Source organism: Tachypleus tridentatus, chromosome 7 (assembly GCF_004210375.1).
Source record: "Tachypleus tridentatus isolate NWPU-2018 chromosome 7, ASM421037v1, whole genome shotgun sequence".
NCBI classification, from domain to species: domain Eukaryota; kingdom Metazoa; phylum Arthropoda; class Merostomata; order Xiphosura; family Limulidae; genus Tachypleus; species Tachypleus tridentatus.
In genome coordinates, this window is record NC_134831.1 from 113,280,658 (window position 1) to 113,305,187 (window position 24,530).

The window sequence follows — 24,530 nt, forward strand, 5'->3', positions numbered from 1 at the left end:
TTTTGGTTTGGTAGAGTGTTTTACATTTAGCTGAATTAGCAGTAAAACTTTTGGTTTGGTAGAGTGTTTTACATTTAGCTGAATTAGCAGTAAAACTGTTGTTTTGGTAAAGTGTTTTACATTTAGCTGAATCAGCAGTAAAACTGTTGTTTTGGTAAAGTGTTTTACATTTAGCTGAATTAGCAGTAAAACAGTTGTTTTCGTTAAGTGTTTTAAGTACACCTGAGTTAACACTGCAATTGTTATTTTGGTAAAGTGTTTTACATTTACATGAGTTAGCACTAAAACTGTTATTTTCATAAGGTCTTACATATAGTTGAGTTAACAATAAAACTGTTGCTTTAGTAAGATGTTTTACAGTTTGCAGACTTAGCATTAAAATTGATGTTTTGGTAAGATGTTTTACAGTTTGCAGACTTAGCATTAAAATTGATGTTTTGGTAAGATGTTTTACATTTAGCTTAGTTAGCACTAAAACTGTTTTGGTAAGGTCTTACATGTAGCTAAGTTAACAATAAAACTATTGTTGTGGTAAGGTATTTTACATTAAATATTAACAGTTACTACCTTACCAGACCAGCAGGTAGCTCTTCCTTAGCACACATCTGTAGTCCAGATACTGTACCTTAAACTACCATTATTTTCTTATTTGTCTGAAGAACCCCTCAGATTGTGTATGATATCGAACCCCTCATATTATGTATGATATTGTGATTCTTCTCACACTGCGTTATCTGTAACATATTTTTTCAAAAGCAAACTATTAGATTTCATGAGAATTATTAGCAACATTTTCAGAATATTTCACAAGTATAAAATTAAGTGGTACATCTTTCAGTCAAGTTATAAAGCAAGTAAACCAATAATAAATGACTTCACAGGAAATTTACTCATAAGCATCTACACTTTTATAAGAGTTTCTGTAGGTTCAGGATCAAACAAAATACATTCTACACGTGTAAAACTAACAACAGTTGAGTTTTTATCATTATGTTAATTTAGTAGCTTTAATTAACCATTTGTATTTTGAATATTAAAAATGGTTTAGAAGCATCTTCTAAGAACAGTGTTGTTTACTGTTGCATGAGAATATTTATCACCGACAATCTCTGTGCTGTTTACCTGACGTTTGTTGCATTAAGTATCATTTAACATATGGGAAAATAATATAGATCTCTCAGTAAACTTAATGTATTATTAATCACAAAGTAAGGTAGGATTTTTGTTTTCAACCAAATCTTTGTTCAACATTAAATGTTAGCCTCCGTAATGACATCTTGATTATATACAGTTTTGTTTCTTAACTGTTATAGATGGCACCATGACAAAATAGTGTTGTAGGCCGTTCTGAAGTACTGTAATTTAAACAAAATCAAATAGATTAGTGAACATATGATTGAGTGTATTATAGTGTACTTGTTATTTATATTGATGACTGGCTGATGGAAAGTTGTGGAGAAGACACAAAGATATGACACTAACTTTGCATTGTGTTTGGTTTTATGCATTAGTTGCTTTCATGACAGTACTAAATCAAAACAGTTTTGTATTTTAAGACATTCCAGCAGGTACTTTCTAAAGAAAATAGTATCTGTACTGTGAATGCAAAAACTGTTTAAAAAGTTCCAAGTTAGATGACAAAACATGAACTTTCAGTGAGTTAAGTTCAGTCATGATTTTATACTTTATCTTGCAGAAAATATACCTGTCTAGGTTTTATAAAAGTAACAGTCAAATGTTGAACTCAAAAATGTTACAAAAAATCTTTTTCTATATTTATTTCTAAATTTGTTTATATAATACTTTTCAGAAAACTGAATGTAGCTATCATGTCTGTGTATCATTCAGTATTCTTCAGGCTATACTTATTACTAGTAGTGAGGCTTGCAGGTCAAGAGAAATTATGGAAAGACAATCAAACTTCTATTTTCAAATGAAAAACTGTTTTAAAACTTCTTGAGAAATCTGTCAGAATATAGAAACATTCCATAGAAAAATATTACAAGAGTGTAACATTTAAAAAGCATGTGTTGCCAACTATTTATTAGTTTTCTTTATTATTCTTTATGTGCTTGCCATGGAAATCTTATTTTACAGGCGTTTGCCAAGTCTCAAACAATTCAGAAAGTGTCGGCAACAACTGGTATACAAGAAGAAGAAAATCTATTGAAAGAAACAGCCAATAAAGAAGCTTCTTTTACGTCAACACTTCAAGAATTAGAACGTGAAATAAAACAGGTAATTACATTGTGTCTCCAACTTTATCTTCTTTGTAAACTTATGAATGATGTACAAAAACTGGGAAGGAATTTTGACAATATAAAACTTTTCACAAAAGAACTTTTATACAGTTCTGAACAATGCATCTTGGTATTTTTATACACAGCTGTGTTACCAGATGGACTTGATTAGTGGATGAATGTTTTACTTATTGTGTTACTTCCTTCAAAATTGCTTTCTTTGCATAACAAAGAACATGCCAGTAAGCTGAGATGATTTCATTACACTCTTGACCTGTTTTAATAATTTCAATTCAATAGTTTGAAGTCTACTAATAAAAATGAAAAATATATTTTAAATACTGTACCAGGTTCCAATTTAACTTGCTGTTACAGAGTATTTGGATGTTGATATCAGGTGATCATATGTCCTATTATTGTAAGGATTTCTGTACCTTATAATATTTTATTGAATTTTCATACATTTTTCATCAGTTTGTGTGGAAATTAAAACTGAAGTTTTTTTGTCCCATAATTGGAAGAGTTTTGTTACTGACAGTACAAAATAAACAGACTGTCAATATTTCCAGGTTAGTGTTAGGACAGTAAGCGTGTTACTTTCACTTTGGAATGTATTATTGCAAACAGTGCAGTTTTATAATCTCGTATCTTTTTTATGAAATTAAGTTTTATTTTTGTGTTTTTATTTTGTCTTGACAAGTTCTTCATTGTTATTTCTGGTGAAGTACTAGTAGTTTTAAACCAGGAGAAACTTGACATGTGTGCTGTGTACCAGTAGTTTCACTGTAACTAGACTTTTAGTATATTAAGTATAAAATTCCTGTCGTTTGTAAACCACGAGAAACTTGACATGTATGCTGTGTACCAGTAGTTTCACTGTAACTAGACTTTTAGTATATTAAGTATAAAATTCCTGTCGTTTGTAAACCAGGAGAAATTTGACATGTGTGCTGTGTACCAGTAGTTTCACTGTAACTAGACTTTTAGTATATTAAGTATAAAATTCCTGTCGTTTGTAAACCAGGAGAAACTTGACATGTGTGCTGTGTACCAGTAGTTTCACTGTAACTAGACTTTTAGTATATTAAATATAAAATTCCTGTCGTTTGTAAACCAGGAGAAACTTGACGTGTGCTGTGTACTAGTAGTTTCACTGTAACTAGACTTTTAGTATATTAAATATAAAATTCCTCTCGTTTGTAAACCAGGAGAATCTTGACATGTGTGCTGTGTACCAGTAGTTTCACTGTAACTAGACTTTTAGTATATTAAGTATAAAATTCCTCTCGTTTGTAAACCAGGAGAAACTTGACATGTGTGCTGTGTACCAGTAGTTTCACTGTAACTAGACTTTTAGTATATTAAGTATAAAATTCCTCTCGTTTGTAAACCAGGAGAAACTTGACATGTGTGCTGTGTACCAGTAGTTTCACTGTAACTAGACTTTAGTATATTAAGTATAAAATTCCTCTCGTTTGTAAACCAGGAGAAACTTGACATGTGTGCTGTGTACCAGTAGTTTCACTGTAACTAGACTTTTAGTATATTAAATATAAAATTCCTCTCGTTTGTAAACCAGGAGAAACTTGACATGTGTGCTGTGTACCAGTAGCTTCACTGTAACTAGACTTTTAGTATATTAAGTATAAAATTCCTCTCGTTTGTAAACCAGGAGAAACTTGACATGTGTGCTGTGTACCAGTAGTTTCACTGTAACTAGACTTTTAGTATATTAAGTATAAAATTCCTCTCGTTTGTAAACCAGGAGAAACTTGACATGTATGCTGTGTACTAGTAGTTTCACTGTAACTAGACTTTTAGTATATTAAATATAAAATTCTTCTCGTTTGTAAACCAGGAGAAACTTGACATGTGTGCTGTGTACCAGTAGTTTCACTGTAACTAGACTTTTAGTATATTAAGTATAAAATTCCTGTCGTTTGTAAACCAGGAGAAACTTGACATGTGTGCTGTGTACCAGTAGCTTCACTGTAACTAGACTTTCAGTATATTAAATATAAAATTCCTGTCGTTTGTAAACCAGGAGAATCTTGACATGTGTGCTGTGTACCAGTAGTTTCACTGTAACTAGATTTTTAGTATATTAAATATAAAATTCCTGTTGTTTGTAAACCAGGAGAAACTTGACATGTGTGCTGTGTACCAGTAGCTTCACTGTAACTAGACTTTTAGTATATTAAATATAAAATTCCTCATTTATAAACCAGGAGAAACTTGACATGTGTGCTGTTTTAGCTTTTCATTGTATTTCATGTTGTCTTAGAACTAGGGTCTTTCATGTAATGTTATTTTATAAAGTGAGGTCGCCCAAGTTGCTGTCTGTTATACAACAATATGAACAGAACTGTCAGTGTTATTTAAAGTATAAAGGATTGTGGGGATTCCCCCCTTATCTGAACTGAACTGTGATTACAAATGTGTCTGTAGGATTGTATTTAAATGGAAATTCGTGTGAATTTATTAGCTGTATAAATTTACTGACTGCTTTGAAGAAAATGGTGTAAGGTCCAAATGTATATTTTGCTGGGGGGTTGACCTGTGAGGTGTTTTGATGGCACTGTGTAAAAGAAACACGAATTTGTGAGACAGAAAACATTATTTTAGTGGTTAGTCATAAGTTTAATTTCTAGTTGAAAAGCTCATACTATTTTAATGAGCATATTGTAGATATTTTTGGTTGATTACTGTTTAAATCAAACCAAAGTACTAATAGAAACTTCCAGTTTAAGGTCATGACTGATGAAAAGTAACATTGGTGTTTTTCACTGATTTCATGTATTATCATGAAAGCTCAACAGCTGGATGGAAAAGTAGTTAAGTAACCTGAATGAAAAAAAAACACTTGTAAAGAATGTACAAGATTATTTCATGTGTGGTCAACTGACAAAGTTCCCAATTTAATACACAGGTGAAGCAAGAACTGGCTCGAGTAGAAGCGGAAAAGGATCGTATCCATCAGAATTATCTAGATGTGTTGAAACAAATTGAAGTCAGTGAGTGGGAAAAGAAAAACTTGAAGTTAGAACTTAAGGAAATGAAATTAATAGAAGGAAGACTTTTAATAGATAACAACGAACTTGAAGATGAGAACATCTTGCTACAGAAACAGGTGTCTTCACTACGATCTTCTCAGGTGAGAATTTAGTGGGAGGTTCATTCTGTTATCAGTTCTTTGTGTCATTTGACATCTAAATAAACCTGTGAATAAACCTCAGTGTAACCTTGTCACTCACATGTGATTACATTAATTGAAAATACTTTGGAGGGGGGTTCTCTCAGTTGAATCTGTATGTGATTTATTCTGTTGTAAGATGAAGACATGTATGCCAAGGAGTGTTTCTCCTGGGGATTCTGATGCTGCTTTTCTTGATGATCCATGGCATTCTAGGGAAGGGGATTTGGACTTAGTTTTCCAGTGCCTTTCTTTACAATGTTGATTTCTCACTAGGCCAATGATCAACCACATTTTGCTCCTCAGGTTTGTGAGAATTTTGGGTTTTCTTACTTGACCTGAGTCTGCTTTCTGGACAGCAGACAGGTCAAAGGGACTACTGAGTTTCTCCTCCTTCAACTGATGTTGGTAGTTCATGGTATGATGTTTACTGCTTTATTACCTGATGGGATAGACGTGTTTTCTACATTCATTTGTCTGTTTGCATGCTATGGCTTACAACCACCAGTTTGAAATACATTTCCACTTTACAAACTCAATTCACTTCTAGATATGTGGGGTTCCAGATTGGACCCTGCATTCACTTTGGACAGATCACAATTTCTTGTATTTGTTTGACCCTCACTCTTGCTCTGGGATGTCCCCACCTCAGATTGACGACAAATGGGATCTGCTACTGACTCCTAATTTGGTCAGATTGTTAACTATTGGAGGGAGTTCTTCTACCTGCTGTAACCCTCCATGAGTTACATAAGGCTCCTTTCCTACATCCCTGGATGACCACAGGCACCCCAAACTATTCATATCACAAACTGATGTGGCCTGTTTGCTTTTTCCTTCTTGTTGTTAACCTCCAGACTCTCTTTGGCTCCTGATGGTGGTCAGGGTGCAACTATGCCTTGTGTGTCCTAACCCTATCTTCTATTCCTCACTTTTTGGATACTCTGAATATATATCCTGTCCTTAGTTTCATTACTCTACTCAGGTTAATTGTTGCCAATGGCATCAGTGTCTACCCTAGATAAGTGGGATCTGTGTGAGCAATGTTAGACCATTTGATTGACAAGTGGTATTCCTTCACCACAGATCCATCAGTACTTCAGGTTCTGGTGTCAGTATCTCTCTTTCTGTTCACTTGTCCACTTCCATTATCCTCCCAGCGTGTGGTATTTCCATCTACAAATGGTTAGTAGAGCATGGAATTTCGTTGCCAGACTATCAGTGAGCTATTGGTTACAGAGGTGGTTGTCAGAGTCAATCCTTCGTTTCCCAGACTATCGGTGAGCTATTGGTTACAGAGGTGGTAGTGAGAGTCAATCCTTTGTTCCCAGACTATCGGTGAGCTATTGGTTACAGAGGTGGTAGTGAGAGTCAATCCTTTGTTCCCAGACTATCGGTGAGCTATTGGTTACAGAGGTGGTAGTGAGAGTCAATCCTTCATTCCCAGACTATCAGTGAGCTATTGGTTACAGAGGTGGTAGTGAGAGTCAATCCTTCGTTCCCAGACTATCAGTGAGCTATTGGTTACAGAGGTGGTAGTGAGAGTCAATCTCATTCTTCCAGGATTTTATTCGCATTATTTGTCGTGCCTAAAACAATGAGAGATTGGCAGACAACCATTGATATAATGTGGTGGTCAATCCACTAGCTGCCTTCCTTCAAGTCCTAAACTTTTAAATTAGGGATGGCTAGTGCATATAGCCATTGTGTAGCTTTGTGCAGAATTCAAAAACAAACAAATATCGTGCTGTCTGAAAAGAAGTGATTCAGAATGAATAAGGTTCTGTGTGTAATGTATGATGAGAAACATGTTGTTATAACTTTTGATAATCACTTTCAAAACCTACCACTAGGGGCTGTGTCATAAATCCTTATCTGCTGTACTTTAGGTTGAGTTTGAAGGAGCAAAGCACGAGGTTCGTCAAACACAAGAAGAGGTGGAAGCAGTAAAATCACAGGTTGAGGAAATGACATCACTAAAACAAATAGCAGAAAAACAACTTGAGGAAACATTACAAGCATTACAATCAGAGAGAGAACAGAAATATGCATTAAAGAAAGAATTAGATAGCCGAGTAAACTCGGAATCCATTCTGAACTTAAACAACTTGGCTCTATCCAACTTTAGATTTGGAAGTAAGTTATTTTGTTATAATATATCTATGCTACTTTTTATTTGTATTGTAATGAAAAACAGGAGGTAACATAAGGAAGAAAAAATTTCACTTTAAAGCAGGATTGTAAAAACTGTTACTTCAATGAGAACTTTGTGTTGTTAAAATTTGGCAGTGACTTGTAGAATATATAACTAAGATATAATAGAGTAATATACACTCATGTGGTAACTAAGATATGATAGAGGAATATACTCTCATGTGGTAACTAAGATATGATAGAGGAATTTAGTCTCATGTGGTAACTAAGATATGATAGAGGAATTTAGTCTCATGTGGTAACTAAGATATGATAGAGGAATTTAGTCTCATGTGGTAACTAAGATATGATAGAGGAATATACTCTCATATGGTAACTAAGATATGATAGAGTAATATACTCTCATGTGATAACTAAGATATGATAGAGGAATTTAGTCTCGTGGTAACTAACATACGATAGAGGAATTTAGTCTCGTGTGGTAACTAACATATGAGAGGAATTTAGTCTCGTGTGGTAACTAACATATGAGAGGAATTTAGTCTCGTGTGGTAACTAACATATGAGAGGAATTTAGTCTCGTGTGGTAACTAACATATGATAGAGGAATTTAGTCTCGTGTGGTAACCAACATATGATAGAGGAATTTAGTCTCGTGTGGTAACTAACATACAATAGAGGAATTTAGTCTCGTGTGGTAACTAACATACGATAGAGGAATTTAGTCTCGTGTGGTAACTAACATACGATAGAGAAATTTAGTCTCGTGTGGTAACTAACATATGATAGAGGAATTTAGTCTCGTGGTAACTGAGACTTGATAGAGGAATTTAGTCTTGTGTGGTAACTGAGACTTGGTAGAGTAATTTAGTCTCGTGTGGTAACTGAGACTTGGTAGAGGAATTTAGTCTTGTGTGGTAAATGAGACTTGGTAGAGGAATTTAGTCTCGTGTGGTAACTAACATATGATAGAGGAATTTAGTCTCGTGTGGTAACCAACGTATGATAGAGGAATTTAGTCTCGTGTGGTAACTAACATACAATAGAGGAATTTAGTCTCGCGGTGGTAACTAACATACGATAGAGGAATTTAGTCTCGTGTGGTAACTAACATACGATAGAGAAATTTAGTCTCGTGTGGTAACTAACATATGATAGAGGAATTTAGTCTCGTGGTAACTGAGACTTGATAGAGGAATTTAGTCTTGTGTGGTAACTGAGACTTGGTAGAGTAATTTAGTCTCGTGTGGTAACTGAGACTTGGTAGAGGAATTTAGTCTTGTGTGGTAAATGAGACTTGGTAGAGGAATTTAGTCTCGTGTGGTAACTAACATATGATAGAGGAATTTAGTCTCGTGTGGTAACTGAGACTTGATAGAGGAATTTAGTCTCGTGTGGTAACTGAGAGTTGACAGAGGAATTTAGTCTCGTGTGGTAACTGAGACTTGACAGAGGAATTTAGTCTCGTGTGGTAACTGAGACTTGGTAGAGGAATTTAGTCTCGTGTGGTGACTGAGACTTGGTAGAGGAATTTAGTTTAGACAGAAATTGAACTAAATTTGTAGCACCATCTTCCACAAGAAGTAACTAATTTTGTATATAAGGAACTAAATCTAGGGTAACAGACATCATCTTTTAAATCCAGTTCATGTTGACTTATTTCCATGTTTTAGATCTCAGGTATTTACTTGAACATGCCGGGCTCAACCTTTTGGACTGACTCTGTACTGGAGAAGGAATTGAGTTATAATTCTGAGGTGTCTACATGACATGTCTCAAGCTCTTGAATCAAGGAATGTCTGTAAAGTTACAGTTTTGGGCTCTTCACCAGTTCTTGTAGTGGAGTCAGCTGATTGGTCAGCTTTGAGATTATTGGCTTGCAATGCTAAAATCTAAGGTTTAATTTGCCATAGTGGCCAGAGCAAACATAGCCTGTTTTGTAACCTAACAACCCTTGCAATAGGAAATTCAATCTACTGTGTAAAATGAATGAAACATGAGTCAGTTTCATAACATAGGTCACTCATCAGTTGTATTTAATTGACTCAAAATTAAAGTTAATTAAAGATGGGGTAAAAGTGAATAGAAATTTCAAATCAAACAACATAGGAAGCAAAGAAGGTTAGAACCTTTTATGTATTGCCTGTTTTAAACATTTAGCTTGCATCTAAATCCTCAGTGCATATACTTTAATTATTTTAATACAATAATAAATACAATTGTGTTTTATTGTTCATTTTATGTCATTCTGTAGAGTAGCTGTTCATGTTTTATTTCTCTCTTAGTGCCTTGAATTGTAACATTAGCCCAAAATTCGGGGAAGTATGTTAAGTTATTTAATATCTCTAATATCCAGAAGTGAGGAAGTTGGTTGTTTTCCATCTTGAAGGCTTTCATTTTAATAATAATTTATTTTAAAAAGTTTACTGATAACTAATGTTAGTTAAACACCAAAACCATTTTTATTTAGACACGTTTACTGTAGCTAAGCTGTGCAAAATTGATTATTTATAGACCATAAGATATTAATATCCCTTTGATATACAATTAACTAACTCAAGAATACATTGTTAAACTGTAGACCAAGAAGCAGGGAATAGGACTGAGGATGAAGATGATGAAACTTCAGCACTGAAGCAACTGGAGGAAGACTTAGTGGGCAAACACACCACTGAAGGTTGTCATGTAATGCTAACTTTCTTCACCATGCCACATTTGGTTTTAGATACACAGTGAAAACCAAAAGATACATTAAAACCTGTAAGCTCACAGTGGCACAGCAGTAAATCTGAAGACTTTTAACGCTAGAAATTGGGTTTTGATACCTATGGTGGACAGAAAGACCATAGTGTAGCTTTGCACTTAACAATGAACAAATGAAAAAGTTACATTTAGTCATTTTAATAACTCTGGTTAAGTAAACAAGAGTGTATCTCAAGATGACTCATATTGGTATTGAAATAAAGTAGAGAACATTTTGACCTTAGGTCATCTTCAGGTTAACAAAGAGACAAGAGCGTAAATTGATATGAGGTTGTAGGGGGCGTTGCAGTATATATTAGGTTATTAATTAGTATAGGTATAAAGGTGTTTCTTTATATTGGTTTAATTTTGATTTGAGTTGTTGTATAAGTAGGGCTTATTTGATTTTGCATTTGTTTATATATGTTTCCCAACTTAGTATCTGGGTCTTTTCTATGGTTATGATTATTTCATTTGCAGTGTTCGAAAACGTGTGAAGGTGTTTTTTGTGTTCATTGAATCTGGTTTCCATTTTTCTGCTTGTTTCTGCAATACAGAAGTTGTGGCAGTTGTTGCATTGTATTTTATAAATAATGTTGGTGTTGTGTTTGTCAGTGTAGTTTTTACGTAGTATGGACTTTAGTTTTGTACCTGGTTTTTGAATAAATTTGGTGTTTACTGGAATCTGGTTTTTGTTATAAGTTTTTCCAAATGTTGGTTATTTTTTGCTGATATCAGGAACATATGGTATACAGCAGTGTAAATTTTGTAGTTTGTTGTATCTTGGGGTTTATTGCTGTGTGTTTGTTGTTGGTCTAGGTGTGTGTGTAATTTTTTTTTAACAGTTTTTGGAGGAAATTTGTTATGTTGATGAAGTGTTGTTTTATTTTGTTGATTTCATTGTTAATTTTATCAGGTAAACATAGTTTTGTGGTTGTGTTTATTTGGTTTTTTAATATGTTAAGTTTTTGTTTTGTGTGCTGAGTCCCAGGGAATGTATAGTCCAGTATGGGTGATTTTTCTGTGGTTTTCTGTTTTGAATTGTGTATCGGTTCTTGTGTTCTTGAGGTTGAGGAATGCTGTTTGTTTACTTTTTCTTGTGTTCATGGGTGAACTTAATGTTGGGGTGTTTGAAGTTAACATGGTTGATAAACTGTGTGTTCTGAAAACACCCAGATACTAAATAGGGTAACAAACATAGACGAATGCAAAATCCAAGAAGCCCTATTTATACAACAACTAAAACTAAAATTTAAACAATATTAAGAAACACCTTTATACCTATACTAAATAATAACCTAACATATACTACAACACACCTTACAGTCTTATACACACTATACTAAATAATAACCTAACATATACTACAACACACCTTACAGTCTTATACACACTATACTAAATAATAACCTAACATATACTACAACACACCTTACAGTCTTATACACACTATACTAAATAATAACCTAACATATACTACAACACACCTTACAGTCTTATACACACTATACTAAATAATAACCTAACATATACTACAACACACCTTACAGTCCTATACACACTATACTAAATAATAACCTAACATATACTACAACACACCTTACAGTCTTATACACACTATACTAAATAATAACCTAACATATACTACAAACACACCTTACAGTCTTATACACACTATACTAAATAATAACCTAACATATACTACAACACACCTTACAGTCTTATACACACTATACTAAATAATAACCTAACATATACTACAACACACCTTACAGTCTTATACACACTATACTAAATAATAACCTAACATATACTACAACACACCTTACAGTCTTATACACACTATACTAAATAATAACCTAACATATACTACAACACACCTTTACAGTCTTATACACACTATACTAACTAATAACCTAACATATACTACAACACACCTTACAGTCTTATACACACTATACTAAATAATAACCTAACATATACTACAAACACACCTTACAGTCTTATACACACTATACTAAATAATAACCTAACATATACTACAACACACCTTACAGTCTTATATACACACTATACTAAATAATAACCTAACATATACTACAACACACCTTACAGTCTTATACACACTATACTAAATAATAACCTAACATATACTACAACACACCTTACAGTCTTATACACACTATACTAACTAATAACCTAACATATACTACAACACACCTTACAGTCTTATACACACTATACTAAATAATAACCTAACATATACTACAACACACCTTACAGTCCTATACACACTATACTAAATAATAACCTAACATATACTACAACACACCTTACAGTCTTATACACACTATACTAAATAATAACCTAACATATACTACAACACACCTTACAGTCTTATACACACTATACTAAATAATAACCTAACATATACTACAACACACCTTACAGTCTTATACACACTATACTAAATAATAACCTAACATATACTACAACACACCTTACAGTCCTATACACACTTATACTAATAATAACCTAACATATACTACAACACACCTTACAGTCTTATACACACTATACTAAATAATAACCTAACATATACTACAACACACCTTACAGTCTTATACACACTATACTAAATAATAACCTAACATATACTACAACACACCTTACAGTCTTATACACACTATACTAACTAATAACCTAACATATACTACAACACACCTTACAGTCTTATACACACTATACTAAATAATAACCTAACATATACTACAACACACCTTACAGTCCTATACACACTATACTAACTAATAACCTAACATATACTACAACACACCTTACAGTCTTATACACACTATACTAAATAATAACCTAACATATACCACAACACACCTTACATACACACTCTTATACACACTATATACTAAATAATAACCTAACATATACTACCCAACACACCTTACAGTCTTATACACACTATACTAAATAATAACCTAACATATACTACAACACACCTTACAGTCTTATACACACTATACTAAATAATAACCTAACATATACTACAACACACCTTACAGTCTTATACACACTATACTAAATAATAACCTAACATATACTACAACACACCTTACAGTCTTATACACACTATACTAAATAATAACCTAACATATACTACAACACACCTTACAGTCTTATACACACTATACTAAATAATAACCTAACATATACTACAACACACCTTACAGTCTTATACACACTATACTAAATAATAACCTAACATATACTACAACACACCTTACAGTCTTATACACACTATACTAAATAATAACCTAACATATACTACAACACACCTTACAGTCTTATACACACTATACTAAATAATAACCTAACATATACTACAACACACCTTACAGTCTTATACACACTATACTAACTAATAACCTAACATATACTAACACCTTACAGTCCTAATACTAAATAATAACCTAACATATACTACAACACACCTTACAGTCCTATACACACTATACTAAATAATAACCTAACATATACTACAACACACCTTACACCTATACACACTATACTAAATAATAACCTAACATATACTACAACACACCTTACAGTCTTATACACACTATACTAAATAATAACCTAACATATACTACAACACACCTTACAGTCTTATACACACTATACTAACTAATAACCTAACATATACTACAACACACCTTACAGTCCTATACACACTATACTAAATAATAACCTAACATATACTACAACACACCTTACAGTCCTATACACACTATACTAAATAATAACCTAACATATACTACAACACACCTTACAGTCCTATACACACTATACTAAATAATAACCTAACATATACTACAACACACCTTACAGTCTTATACACACTATACTAAATAATAACCTAACATATACTACAACACACCTTACAGTCTTATACACACTATACTAAATAATAACCTAACATATACTACAACACACCTTACAGTCTTATACACACTATACTAAATAATAACCTAACATATACTACAACACACCTTACAGTCTTATACACACTATACTAACTAATAACCTAACATATACTACAACACACCTTACAGTCTTATACACACTATACTAAATAATAACCTAACATATACTACAACACACCTTACAGTCCTATACACACTATACTAAATAATAACCTAACATATACTACAACACACCTTACAGTCTTATACACACTATACTAACTAATAACCTAACATATACTACAACACACCTTACAGTCTTATACACACTATACTAAATAATAACCTAACATATACTACAACACACCTTACAGTCCTATACACACTATACTAACTAATAACCTAACATATACTACAACACACCTTACAGTCTTATACACACTATACTAAATAATAACCTAACATATACTACAACACACCTTACAGTCCTATACACACTATACTAAATAATAACCTAACATATACTACAACACACCTTACAGTCTTATACACACTATACTAAATAATAACCTAACATATACTACAACACACCTTACAGTCTTATACACACTATACTAAATAATAACCTAACATATACTACAACACACCTTACAGTCTTATACACACTATACTAACTAATAACCTAACATATACTACAACACACCTTACAGTCTTATACACACTATACTAAATAATAACCTAACATATACTACAACACACCTTACAGTCCTATACACACTATACTAACTAATAACCTAACATATACTACAACACACCTTACAGTCTTATACACACTATACTAAATAATAACCTAACATGTACTACAACACACCTTACAGTCCTATACACACTATACTAAATAATAACCTAACATATACTACAACACTTCTTACAGTCTTATACACACTATACTAAATAATAACCTAACATATACTACAACACACCTTACAGTCTTATACACACTATACTAACTAATAACCTAACATATACTACAACACACCTTACAGTCCTATACACACTATACTAAATAATAACCTAACATATATACTACAACACACCTTACAGTCCTATACACACTATACTAAATAATAACCTAACATATACTACAACACACCTTACAGTCCTATACACACTATACTAAATAATAACCTAACATATACTACAACACACCTTACAGTCTTATACACACTATACTAAATAATAACCTAACATATACTACAACACACCTTACAGTCTTATACACACTATACTAAATAATAACCTAACATATACTACAACACACCTTACAGTCTTATACACACTATACTAAATAATAACCTAACATATACTACAACACACCTTACAGTCTTATACACACTATACTAACTAATAACCTAACATATACTACAACACACCTTACAGTCTTATACACACTATACTAAATAATAACCTAACATATACTACAACACACCTTACAGTCTTATACACACTATACTAACTAATAACCTAACATATACTACAACACACCTTACAGTCTTATACACACTATACTAAATAATAACCTAACATATACTACAACACACCTTACATTCTTATACACACTATACTAAATAATAACCTAACATATACTACAACACACCTTACAGTCTTATACAAACTATACTAAATAATAACCTAACATATACTACAACACACCTTACAGTCTTATACAAACTATACTAAATAATAACCTAACATATACTACAACACACCTTACAGTCTTATACAAACTATACTAAATAATAACCTAACATATACTACAACACACCTTACATTCTTATACACACTATACTAACTAATAACCTAACATATACTACAACACACCTTACAGTCTTATACAAACTATACTAAATAATAACCTAACATATACTACAACACACCTTACAGTCTTATACACTATACTAAATAATAACCTAACATATACTACAACACACCTTACAGTCTTATACACACTATACTAAATAATAACCTAACATATACTACAACACACCTTACAGTCTAATACACACTATACTAAATAATAACCTAACATATACTACAACACACCTTACAGTCTTATACACACTATACTAAATAATAACCTAACATATACTACAACACACCTTACAGTCTTATACACACTATACTAAATAATAACCTAACATATACTACAACACACCTTACAGTCTTATACACACTATACTAAATAATAACCTAACATATACTACAACACACCTTACAGTCTTATACACACTATACTAAATAATAACCTAACATATACTCCAACACACCTTACAGTCTTATACACACTATACTAAATAATAACCTAACATATACTACAACACACCTTACAGTCTTATACACACTATACTAAATAATAACCTAACATATACTACAACACACCTTACATTCTTATACACATTTACATTCTTGTCTCTTTGTTAACCTGAAGATGACCTAAGAAAGTCAAGGCATTGTTCACTACTTTATTTTAATAAGTTTAAATACCTATACCATCCATCTTGAGATACATTTTTCTTCAAGTGGGTTTATTATCATCACATAAGTTAAACAAGCTACAAAAGTGTGAACATTTTGATTCAAACTTCTTTAATACCTCAAATTTAATTAATCAAGTCTACCAACTGATGAACAAAAATCCTTTATATATTTTTTGAACAGCTGATAAAGTGAGTGAAACTCAACCAGCAACAGTCAGTGACCTCTTCAGTGAGCTACATCTAAGTGAGATCAGAAAATTGGAAAAACAACTAGAACAGGTATAGTTTCAATGTAGTGTAGCTCAACCATGTGTAAGTCTCTGAATACATTCTTCAGTGTTTGGCTATGAAAATATTTGTTGTAACTTTCACTAACAGTAGTGGTTAACATGTCAACTGTCTGTGATTTCTATTTTGGTTTGTGTTTTATTGTGAATATTGTTTTGGTTTGTTAGCTTAATGTGTTTTTTTTCAGGACTAACCTAAAACTCCTATGCTCTAGAAACCTAGTGAAGTATTATTGGGATTGTGGCCAAAATTATTATTAGCAGTAGGGGCACCCACCTAATTAGACAATGCATTTTAATCTTTATAAGTAGAAATGTAACAGTCATATTTAATTAGCTTTTCTGATTGCCAGTTTGAGTGTAGTTTCACTCTACATATTAGATTTTTCTGATCAGAATTTAATATTACTTGACAGATGAAACACAGTAATGTTACAGAGGAGTTTATTGTTTTTTGAAATGGACATTATATTAGTTTAAAGCAAAGGAAAACTTCTTAACAAGAGCTAAACTCAACTGTTCACTATGAGTCTAATTACATGAAGAATTTAAATATATAAAACTGGATATTCTCCACAGTAAGTTTTAATAAGATTATGTTTGATACAAGCAAATAATTTCAACCTTTTTTGGTATTCATAAATAAATCTTATGGAATTTAATTAACCAGTTTCTACAGCCAGAGTATGATTAGAATACAAAGTGAGATAGTTATGTCTCAAAGACTAGATAATTTGTTTCGGTCTAAGGGTAGGTTTACGTTGAATGCATTACTTATTAAGAACTGGGACATGATATGTAATCCATGAAATGGTGCAACAGTCTCTGAATGACTGGTTATTTTACAATGAATGCATTAATTGTCAACCATTTCTGTACCAGCAGGTCAAAGGTGCATTTTATGAGTTTTTATAACATTACAGTCAAAACCTAATTAAACTAATATATTATCATGGTGTATGAATAAATGTGGAACCAAAACATAATCAATACATCAAATTTTAATGTTATATTACTTTAAAGTTCTTAATTTCATAAGAAAATATTCTTTAAAACCTTAATCTCCCCTAATATGAGAATTGTGACATTTTCTTTTGTGATCCTTCCAGCTTTCTAATTTATTTATCACCCCTTCCAGAAATACAAAATTTAATATTCCTTTACCTATTATAATACAGTTATTACTCAGGCAAATCAAAATATTTATAGCCTTCAACCTTGTTTCACACATTACTAATAGTTTTCTCTGATATTTAATACTATATTATTTATAACCTCCAGGAATTTGAGTCTATAAAGTTGTGTATTATATTACATGTTTTTTGTACAGAGAACAGTATTTCACTTCTGGTTCAAACTTTATACCTAGCTTAGCTAAGCTACTGAGCTTAGCTGAATTTTCAATGGCTCCTCTCACATAGTTAGAAAGCCAAACAAATTGTGCTAACTACAGGGTATTGTTTGTTTTTTATGTGTTATTATTCTGGATTCTTAGGTACACTAATTATTGAGTGTAGTAGTACCATTCATGTAAAAAGTAGGGTTGTGTTTCATCAGTAGTCAACAACAAAAAAGAAGACCCAGACGTTTACTGTATTTCTTGTATTTTGTGTGTTTTATTTACTTATTATTCTAAAAGTAACTAAAATGTAAAAATTAAAACATATGTTAGATTAAGTGAGAAAAATAATAATAAATTTTCAAGAGTTATGGCAAGTGGTTTACAACTTGTGTGGCAAAATGATTAGTTGGATATAATTCGAAGGCCAATAAAACAATAACATTAAGTTGAAACAGATGTAAACTGTTACCAGCTTTAAGCTACTTACATTAAACAAATCTAGTCTCCTATTACAATTTGAAGTCATTCTAGAAATAAAAAGAGTAAATTTGTTTCATATTTTTTATGGTAATTACAAAGTTAAACAAGTCCATACAAGACAGGTACAGACAATAAGTTAAGATATAAAATTTTACTGAAACAAAATTGATTCAGTATTATTTTGTAAGTTTTAGAGATTACACAAATGAAATTTGACAATAGTCAGCTAAAGAAAAGTTTTTAATCTAAGCATATAAATTACCTTACACTTAGAGCAGTCATCACTTTGACATACAAATTACCTTACACTTAGAGCAGTCATCACTTTGACATACAAATTACCTTACACTTAGAGCAGTCATCACTTTGACATACAAATTACCTTACACTTAGAGCAGTCATCACTTTGACTTCATGTTTTTAATAACAATTTCCCTCTTTTTTTCTTTTTCTTCTTCTGCAAAAACAAAAGTTTATGAACACACAAAGAACATATTAGAAGTTCTAGTATGGAAATTCTAAAGGTCAGTTGGGATCGTGAAGTCTACAAAATTGACCAAACTTGTAGCAAGAGTTAATTGAAGCATGATTGTGATACACTGGATCATGTGACAATTTAGAAAACTGGTGACTCAACTTTATAACTTTCTACTTACTGAAATAACTAGGATCATTTGGAAACGATGGAAGTTCTCGTGTAATGTTTAAGTATTCTTTCTATTATTTATTAATATATCTTTTTATCCAAAGTGGTTTACCCATAAAACTAACTGTTTTACTTAGAAAGGGCCACAGAATTATCTGTTTTAACTAATGCACTCCATTGTAAACATTAAGTTCACACTTCAATGAAGTTAATCAGTAATTTTTCATATTTCCCTACTTCATTAAATCTATTTTAAAAGCTTCCTACTTTAACCATTTGATGTACACAACACTATGGTTTGTCAAAAACATGAACAAAGTAGTCTCAAATGATAAACAAAAATATGAAGTAAGCAGCCAAACAAGAACCAATGAATGTGTAATACTGGAATATTGGCTTAATTAAAAAAAGAGTAAAAGCATCATCAGGTACTGGCAGTCATCATTAAATGTGAAATGTACAGTTTTCTTTGTCTTTCTCCTGAAATATGAAGCTTCACCAAGTATCATTTATATAAAACAGTTATGTTTTCTGGAATAATAGATCATGTTTTATTTATTTTGTTGATTTTAATCATCAACACTGACCACTAACTCCAGTATCTCTGTATTAAAATATTCTGCCATAAAAGTTTCTGTTAATTATAAGTTATGTATAAGAAACATATACTTTTGTAATGCTTTATTTTTTTGTTGTAGTTGTTAAAATCATTGCAGTAAAATTTACGTGGTTAATGTAAGTTACATTAACAAGGAAATGTTAAAACTAAGGCAGAGAATGAGAAGTCACAGCTGAATGTAAGACTGGAAGATTCACAGCAAATGCTTGAAAAGACAAGAACAGAGTTGACTGACCAATACAACTGGGTGGCTAAAGTAATTGACCACATCAGGGCTTTGATTGCCATTCATGGTAAAACAGAAGGAGAGGCCTTAGAAAGTGGTAGTGGAGAAGAAGGTGATAAGGTGTGCCATATTTTGGTTTTCATTCAGTTCTTTATTAAGTGACCAAAAAACTGTTCATACAGAAGTATTTTAATTAATATTTTTAGTGTAAAATGTCAAAAAAAAACATCTCCTTCTTTCATTTACCCTGTAACCAGATATTTTGCAAATTTATTGAAGTGTTGCATAATTTTGCCTTTTAATTCAATAAACTGGGTGTGTGTGGGTATTTCTCAAAGAACTTCTATACTTTTCCTTCAACTAAAATTTAATAATTCTTGATAATGAATTGTTTAGATACACTATTGATAATCAGTGATTGAAGAGAGTATAGAATGACCTTACTCTAATACAGTGACGAACTTATTTGTTATGTCTAATTCACAAATTATAACTGGTAATACAAAATCTTCTCAGGATATCCCAGAACTGGTGCGACTCCAGAAGTTGCTCCAGAAACACCAGAAGAGATACCAGCTAGCAGTTGAGAAGGTTGAAGAACTCCAGGCAGATGTCAAGAGTCTTCAAGAGCGGGGAGCTGCAACTGACCAAGGCAATGAGGAATCCTTAACTGAACTCAGAGATGAAGTTACAAAGCTTAGAAAGAAGGTATGACAGAGACATTTTGATATTAAAATTGTACATATTAATCACCCTAAGTTTGGTTCAAGTGTTCCTAAAACACAAGTGTATTGAGTAACTGTCAATACTGAAATTCATTACCTTTTGCTGTCACATAATATGTACATATATATTCACACATACGTAATTTTGTACTAGTTGATATTAATATTTTGAAGATACAATATTTTTTTAATCTGGAAACATGCAACAACTAACTATTATACTCTTCTATTTATTTACTAATCAGTGGAAAGCAATATGAATAGACATATCTTATTTCAGCTCAGAACAGTTGCCACAAATTCATTATTGCCTTGTGACCTGTTTTTTCTTACTAATGTCATGGAAAGTGTTACAAACATAGACTTCTTGTTTCACCTTTCTGAACTGTGATAAATTTGTGACCTGTTTTTTCTTACTAATGTCATGGAAAGTGTTACAAACATAGACTTCTTGTTTCACCTTTCTGAACTGTGATAAATTTGTGACCTGTTTTTTCTTACTAATGTCATGGAAAGTGTTACAAACATAGACTTCTTGTTTCACGTTTCTGAACTGTGATAAATTTGTGACCTGTTTTTTCTTACTAATGTCATGGAAAGTGTTACAAACATAGACTTCTTGTTTCACCTTTCTGAACTGTGATAAATTTGTGACCTGTTTTTTCTTACTAATGTCATGGAAAGTGTTACAAACATAGACTTCTTGTTTCACGTTTCTGAACTGTGATAAATTTGTGACCTGTTTTTTCTTACTAATGTCATGGAAAGTGTTACAAACATAGACTTCTTGTTTCACCTTTCTGAACTGTGATAAATTTGTGACCTGTTTTTTCTTACTAATGTCATGGAAAGTGTTACAAACATAGACTTCTTGTTTCACCTTTCTGAACTGTGATAAATTTGTGACCTGTTTTTTCTTACTAATGTCATGGAAAGTGTTACAAACATAGACTTCTTGTTTCACGCTTCTGAACTGTGATAAATTTGTGACCTGTTTTTTCTTACTAATGTCATGGAAAGTGTTACAAACATAGACTTCTTGTTTCACGCTTCTGAACTGTGATAAATTTGTGACCTGTTTTTTTCTTACTAATGTCATGGAAAGTGTTACAAACATAGACTTCTTGTTTCACCTTTCTGAACTGTGATAAATTTGTGACCTGTTTTTCTTACTAATGTCATGGAAAGTGTTACAAACATAGACTTCTTGTTTCACGCTTCTGAACTGTGATAAATTTGTGACCTGTTTTTTCTTACTAATGTCATGGAAAGTGTTACAAACATAGACTTCTTGTTTCACGTTTCTGAACTGTGATAAATTTGTGAAATGTTTTTTCTTACTAATGTCATGGAAAGTGTTACAAACATAGACTTCTTGTTTCACGTTTCTGAACTGTGATAAATTTGTGACCTGTTTTTTCTTACTAATGTCATGGAAAGTGTTACAAACATAGACTTCTTGTTTCACGTTTCTGAACTGTGATAAATTTGTGACCTGTTTTTTCTTACTAATGTCATGGAAAGTGTTACAAACATAGACTTCTTGTTTCACCTTTCTGAACTGTGATAAATTTGTGACCTGTTTTTCTTACTAATGTCATGGAAAGTGTTACAAACATAGACTTCTTGTTTCACCTTTCTGAACTGTGATAAATTTGTGACCTGTTTTTTCTTACTAATGTCATGGAAAGTGTTACAAACATAGACTTCTTGTTTCACGCTTCTGAACTGTGATAAATTTGTGACCTGTTTTTCTTACTAATGTCATGGAAAGTGTTACAAACATAGACTTCTTGTTTCACCTTTCTGAACTGTGATAAATTTGTGACCTGTTTTTTCTTACTAATGTCATGGAAAGTGTTACAAACATAGACTTCTTGTTTCACGTTTCTGAACTGTGATAAATTTGTGACCTGTTTTTTCTTACTAATGTCATGGAAAGTGTTACAAACATAGACTTCTTGTTTCACGTTTCTGAACTGTGATAAATTTGTGAAATGTTTTTTCTTACTAATGTCATGGAAAGTGTTACAAACATAGACTTCTTGTTTCACGTTTCTGAACTGTGATAAATTTGTGACCTGTTTTTTCTTACTAATGTCATGGAAAGTGTTACAAACATAGACTTCTTGTTTCACGTTTCTGAACTGTGATAAATTTGTGACCTGTTTTTTCTTACTAATGTCATGGAAAGTGTTACAAACATAGACTTCTTGTTTCACCTTTCTGAACTGTGATAAATTTGTGACCTGTTTTTTCTTACTAATGTCATGGAAAGTGTTACAAACATAGACTTCTTGTTTCACGTTTCTGAACTGTGATAAATTTGTGACCTGTTTTTTCTTACTAATGTCATGGAAAGTGTTACAAACATAGACTTCTTGTTTCACGTTTCTGAACTGTGATAAATTTGTGAAATGTTTTTCTTACTAATGTCATGGAAAGTGTTACAAACATAGACTTCTTGTTTCACGCTTTCTGAACTGTGATAAATTTGTGACCTGTTTTTTCTTACTAATGTCATGGAAAGTGTTACAAACATAGACTTCTTGTTTCACGCTTCTGAACTGTGATAAATTTGTGACCTGTTTTTTTCTTACTAATGTCATGGAAAGTGTTACAAACATAGACTTCTTGTTTCACCTTTCTGAACTGTGATAAATTTGTGACCTGTTTTTTCTTACTAATGTCATGGAAAGTGTTACAAACATAGACTTCTTGTTTCACGTTTCTGAACTGTGATAAATTTGTGACCTGTTTTTTTCTTACTAATGTCATGGAAAGTGTTACAAACATAGACTTCTTGTTTCACCTTTCTGAACTGTGATAAATTTGTGACCTGTTTTTCTTACTAATGTCATGGAAAGTGTTACAAACATAGACTTCTTGTTTCACCTTTCTGAACTGTGATAAATTTGTGACCTGTTTTTCTTACTAATGTCATGGAAAGTGTTACAAACATAGACTTCTTGTTTCACGCTTCTGAACTGTGATAAATTTGTGAAATGTTTTTTTCTTACTAATGTCATGGAAAGTGTTACAAACATAGACTTCTTGTTTCACGCTTTCTGAACTGTGATAAATTTGTGACCTGTTTTTTTCTTACTAATGTCATGGAAAGTGTTACAAACATAGACTTCTTGTTTCACGTTTCTGAACTGTGATAAATTTGTGACCTGTTTTTTCTACTAATGTCATGGAAAGTGTTACAAACATAGACTTCTTGTTTCACCTTTCTGAACTGTGATAAATTTGTGACCTGTTTTTCTTACTAATGTCATGGAAAGTGTTACAAACATAGACTTCTTGTTTCACGCTTTCTGAACTGTGATAAATTTGTGACCTGTTTTTTCTTACTAATG

The 24,530-nt window shown here is 32.0% G+C and overlaps 1 protein-coding gene across 2 annotated transcripts in view; it reads left to right on the top strand.

Moving 5' to 3' along the window:
* LOC143256422 (protein bicaudal D-like) overlaps positions 1-24,530 on the top strand; it is a 48,149-nt gene that overhangs the window by 10,359 nt on the left and 13,260 nt on the right. For both annotated transcript variants that reach the window (XM_076513640.1, XM_076513639.1), the window contains exons 4-10: positions 2,098-2,238; positions 5,170-5,394; positions 7,323-7,569; positions 10,169-10,264; positions 17,025-17,122; positions 20,369-20,563; positions 20,960-21,151. In XM_076513640.1, the coding sequence (XP_076369755.1) occupies positions 2,098-2,238; positions 5,170-5,394; positions 7,323-7,569; positions 10,169-10,264; positions 17,025-17,122; positions 20,369-20,563; positions 20,960-21,151 (1,194 nt within the window). The remainder of the gene's footprint in view (positions 1-2,097; positions 2,239-5,169; positions 5,395-7,322; positions 7,570-10,168; positions 10,265-17,024; positions 17,123-20,368; positions 20,564-20,959; positions 21,152-24,530) is intronic.